The sequence below is a fragment of the Tupaia chinensis genome, unplaced genomic scaffold (genome assembly GCF_000334495.1).
Source record: "Tupaia chinensis unplaced genomic scaffold, TupChi_1.0 Scaffold144741_1, whole genome shotgun sequence".
Lineage (NCBI taxonomy): Eukaryota > Metazoa > Chordata > Mammalia > Scandentia > Tupaiidae > Tupaia > Tupaia belangeri.
Genome location: NW_006204601.1, coordinates 1,067,353 through 1,072,592, shown reverse-complemented (window position 1 = coordinate 1,072,592; position 5,240 = coordinate 1,067,353). Strand labels below are relative to the sequence as shown.

General features: G+C 43.0%; 1 protein-coding gene across 2 annotated transcripts in view; it reads left to right on the top strand.

Moving 5' to 3' along the window:
• Positions 1–5,240, top strand: part of DHX8 (DEAH-box helicase 8) — a 46,591-nt gene that overhangs the window by 11,554 nt on the left and 29,797 nt on the right. For both annotated transcript variants that reach the window (XM_014583787.2, XM_006167406.3), the window contains exons 10-11: positions 1,278–1,375; positions 3,919–4,066. In XM_014583787.2, coding sequence (XP_014439273.1) covers positions 1,278–1,375; positions 3,919–4,066 — 246 coding nt within the window. The remainder of the gene's footprint in view (positions 1–1,277; positions 1,376–3,918; positions 4,067–5,240) is intronic.

Genomic DNA, 5,240 nt, shown 5'->3' with positions numbered 1-5,240 from the left:
AGAGATAGTCACCCCCAGCTGGGTTCTCACACTGTGATCCACTCCTAGTATCAGCCAGCCTGGATCACAGGCATGCACATGCACGCCCAGAATCTCAAGGAGTTCCCAGGATGTGAACACAGAACCTTTCTCATGGGGGTCAATTTGTGTTACCATTGTTTCACCACCTGACCCTCGATCTCATGTTCTTAGTAATTTTCTGAAAACCCTGGATCCACCTAGATTACCACTGAGTTTCCCTGGAAACGGTTTGAGTCCTGGACCTGTGGCTTGCTTTCTCAGTTCCCCTATCTCCCTCTCTCTCTCTGGTCACATTTAAAATAAATGAATAAAATAAAATAAATAATTCTTAAAAAAAAAAAGAGAGAAATTAATTTTACTTTTTTTCTTGACTGAACCATCATGTTTTGATGTTTCTTTATATTGCATTTATAATTGCATATCACTCACCTTAATTAATTGCATATCATTCATCTTAATTTTTTAAAGAATTATTTTATTCAGCTTTATTTATTCATTTATTTTTAATTTGACCAAAGAGGGACAGAGTGAGAGATTGAGAGAGTAGGAGAAAGCAAACCACCTGGTTTGAGACTCGAACCATGGTCGGCCATGTGGGAATCCAGTGCCCTTAAACACTTCGCCACCTGTCACACCTCATTCATCTTAATTTATAATTGCACATCATTCATCTTCTTTACTGTAGAGTGTTTCTTGTTTTAATTTTAAGAATTATTTATTCCATTTTATTTATTATTATTATTTTTTAATCTGACCCGAGAGAGAGAGAAGGAAAGTGAGAAAACAAGCTACCAGATCTGGGACTTGAACTGCAGTTGATCATGTGGGAGTCTAGTACCTTTAAGCACCATGCCACCTGCCAGCTATGTGGAGGCTAATTTTTTTTGTTGTTGGAGATGTTTTTTTTTTTTTTTTACTATAGGGCGTATACGCTTGCCAGAAAGACAGGGAGACAGAAAGCGAGAAATCACCCCCCAGGAGGGATGGCCACACCACAATTCCTTCTCCTCCATTCTTCTCTCGGGATCTTGGGCATGCACACATACGCGCCTGGCGTGAGTTTAAGCCACCGGGTCTGAGACTCAAACCACGGTTGACTACATGAGAGTTCAGTGACACAGCCATTATGCTAACTGCTGGTCCCGAGGAGGCTATTTTGATAAAGATTGCTGGTACCCGTGGAAGTTGTTTTGGAGAAAATAATTGGTTATTTCTTTTTTGCTTATGGCTAACTTTTCTTTTTTGGGGACTTCTAGATGAGGACCTTGAGATTGAACTGGTTGAGGAAGAACCTCCATTCCTGAGAGGGCACACCAAGCAAAGCATGGATATGAGCCCCATCAAAATTGTTAAGGTAAGAAGTATTGGGATTTTAGCCTGGAAATATTTATACTAAGTGGACATTTTTTTCTTTAAGTAATCAGTTTATCAAATCTTGTAAGCCAGAACTAACTCAATAGTAGTATTGACTTGGCCAGGGTCTAGAATATTTTATTTAGTTAGTTTTTAACTACACATGTGCTCACCAGAAACAGAGGGAGATGGAGAAAGCACCCACCAATGGGACATAGTCACTCTGCAGTCCCTTCTCCATTTCTCCATTTTTTCAGGCTTTGGGGCATGCATGCAGTTGGACCTAGTGTATTTTTCAAGTCACTGGGTCCTGGATCTGAACTGTGGTATGTTATGTGGGATCTGGTTTCCTAACCATCGGGCAAGGGGCCAGTCTGAATTTAGTTTTTAATATATTTGTTTTTTATTATAAAGAAAAAGGACAAGAGAGAGAGATTTTTTTTTTCTTTAGAGGTTTTTGCTATAGGGTGCGTGCGCTCGCCAGACAGAGAGAGACAGAGAGACAGAAAGCGAGAAATCACCCCCCAGGGGGGATGGCCACGCTGTAATCTCTTCTCCTCCATTCTTCTCTTGGGATCTTGGGCACGCACGCACATGTGCCCGGCATGAGTTTTAACTCCCTGGGTCTGGGACGCGAACTGCAGTTGACTACATGGGAGTCCAGCGACATAGCCATTATGCTAACTGCTGGTCCTGAGAAAGAGATTTTTTGACAGGGTCTTGCCATGTTGCAATTCTCTGCCCAGCCTCTCAGTTAACTAGGATTGCATAAAGATGTGTGCCACTGCACGTAGCCTGTTTTAAGTTGATCTAGGAACTGAACCTGGGCCTCCCTGTGGCTCTCATGCAGCGGTGTCTTATCCCTTGCACCACTGTGGCTGGGTCTAGAACATTTTTTTTTTGGAGAGGTTTTTGCTATAGGGCACGTGCGCTCGCCAGACAGACAGAGAGAGAGACAGAGAGACAGAAAGTGAGAAATCACCCCCCAAGGGGGATGGCCATGCCACAATCCCTTCTCCTCCATTCTTCTCTCGGGATCTTGGGCACGCATGCACACGCACCCGGCGTGAGTTTTAAGCCCCCGGGTCCGGGACACGAACCGCGGTCGACTACATGGAAGTCCATTGACATAGCCATTACGCTAACTGCTGGTCTCTAGAACATTTTTAAGTAGAGACTGGCTCGGCTTTGTTGCTTTTGCTATTTAATTATTTTCTACTCACTGTGTCTTGGGAGGAAGCAGAGAAAAGTAGGAGTGCTTGATTTACTGTCATTGCCTTAGCCCAGGTTCCTTAGGGCTTGAGTCATTATTTTGCAACTTTAGAAGCAATTTTAAAGGGTTTACTTGACCAGTTGGGACTGGCCTTCATAGAAAACTAGAGCAGTAGATGCTGTGGAAGGCAGTGGTCAGGGTGGAAACATAAGGAGAATTCAAACCAGCATCCATATAACAGTTACAAAATTTTAGCAAGGGCCATACAGTGGCATGGTGGTTAAGGTGGCTGGGTCCTATCTGGCCAACTGCGTGGTTCATTCTTGGACCTGGCAGCTTGTAAAACAGGGCATGGTATATGTGTGCCCAAAATTCCAAGAAAAGAATAGAAAAGAAAGGATTGTAGTGTGGCCATCCCCTTGGGGAGGTGCTTTCTCACTTTCTCTTTCTCACTCTCCTTCTCTGGCAAGTGCACGTGCTCTATAGCAAAAATTAAAAAGAACAGTTAAAGAAAAAATGTTTTTTAGATATGGCAAAGAGTATCTTAAAGGTCTCTTAGCCCAGCCACCCATGTAATCTAGCCATGCAATCCTTCTCATGCGGTCATCTCTCAGCTGCTCGACTTTGTTAATGACAGAGAATTCACTAGTCCTAAGGAGACACAGTCCATCTTTAGCTCTGTCTGGTCATTAGTTCTTTCTTAGGCAAAACTGACATCTGCCTCACCGAGGTATCCACATTAAGTGCTAATTTCAGGTTTTAGGATCATAAAAGAGAATTCTTGTCCCTTTCTTATGTTCTTTATACATTTAAAGATGGCATTATTTCAGGCCAACTGGTGGTGTGAGTAAGGCAGCTGGATCCCACATGGCCAGCTGAATGGTTTGGACCTGCTGGTTTGAAAAACATACTGAACACATGTGCATGCACACTCAAAATCCTGAGAAGAGAATGGAGAAGAAGGGATTGAGGCGTGGCCATCCTCTCCCTGCTCCCCCCTGCCTCAGACAGTGATTTCTGACTTCATTCTCTTTTTCTGCAAGTGCACATGCCCTATAGCAAAAACTTAAAAAAAAATTTTAAAAAGATAGTGTTATTTCTCTTTCTCTTGGGGTTCTCATTTTCAAGCTGAACACCTCCAATTCCTTCAGTGATATATCATTGTCCTCATTCATTTTATCTGAACAGGTTATAGCATTGATTTTTTTCATGTAGCCTGGAACATCGATAGGAAATTTATTCTAGGTGTGGGCTAGTGTTTTAGTGACTTAACATCTACATTATATTTCCTGGACATTTAATGTACATTGCTGTTTCCTCTGGTGCGCTAGAACCCTGATGGCTCCCTGTCCCAAGCAGCGATGATGCAGAGTGCCTTGGCCAAAGAAAGGCGGGAGCTCAAGCAGGCCCAACGGGAAGCCGAGATGGATTCCATTCCCATGGGACTCAACAAACACTGGGTCGATCCTCTTCCTGATGGTAGGACTCTTGGATGGACATGTGGACCTTTTTAAAAAAATCTGAACTTTTAAGTACACAGGGAATGGGTACATTGTCAGCATACACTAAAAATTTAATCTTGTTTTTTCCCTTTAGTTATAGTATATTTATTTTGTTTTGTTTTTTGAAGATTATTCATTTATTTCTCATGTGAGCGAGAGAGGCAGAGAAGCATCCCCAACTGGGTCTTCATGCTTTGACTTTCCCCCACCCCGAGTCCTAGTTAGCCTGGATCAAGGGCACACACATACATGCCTGCCATGCTCAGGGAGGTCAAACCCAGGATGCAAACCCAGGACTGTTCCGATGTGGTTCTAATTATGCCACTACAGTGTCATTGCCTGACTCTTTGCTTTTTTTTTTTTTTAAGTTCATTTATTTACTTATGAGAGGGCGTGATACATTAATTTTTGATAGGTTCTAGCCATGTCCGGGTCTCCTGCCCTGGACTCAGCTAAGTAGGACTACACTGTGATCAGCCTATTTATGTTGGGCCCAGACCAAACCAGGCCTTCCACGAAGCTTCAGCATCTGAATAACAGCATCTTACTGGTATGTGCCACCATAGCTGAGCCTTATTTATGTGTTTTTTTTGTTTGTTTGTTTTTGTTTTTTGTCAGAGGATGTGTGCTTGCTGGAGAAAGTGAGAGAGAGGAGAACGTAACCCCCATAGGGAACGGTCATATTGTAATCCCTTCTCCATCTCTCTCTCCTTTTGGGATTTTGGATATGCACACACCTACGCCGGAGGTGTTTCTCAATCCACTGGGTCTAGAACTTGAACTGTGCAGTTGGCCACTTAGGATCACCAGACCTACTTTGTTTGTTTATTTATTTAATCTTACTTGTTTTTTAAGTTTTGCCACAGGGCATGTGTGCTCGCTAGAGAGACAGAAAGAGACAGAGAGACAGTGAGAAATCACTTCCTTGGGGGAATACCCATGCTACAATCCCTTCTCCTCTATTCTCCTCCTGAGATTTTGGGCACGCATGCACACGTGCCTGGTGTGATCTTCAAACAGCCAGGTCTGGCACTCGAACACAGTCGACCAAGTTGGGAGCCCCAGCACCTTAATCATCACACAACCTGCTGGCCCGTTTTTTTTTTTTTTTTTTTTTTTGGGTTTTTTTTTTTTTTTGTTTCGGCGGGGAG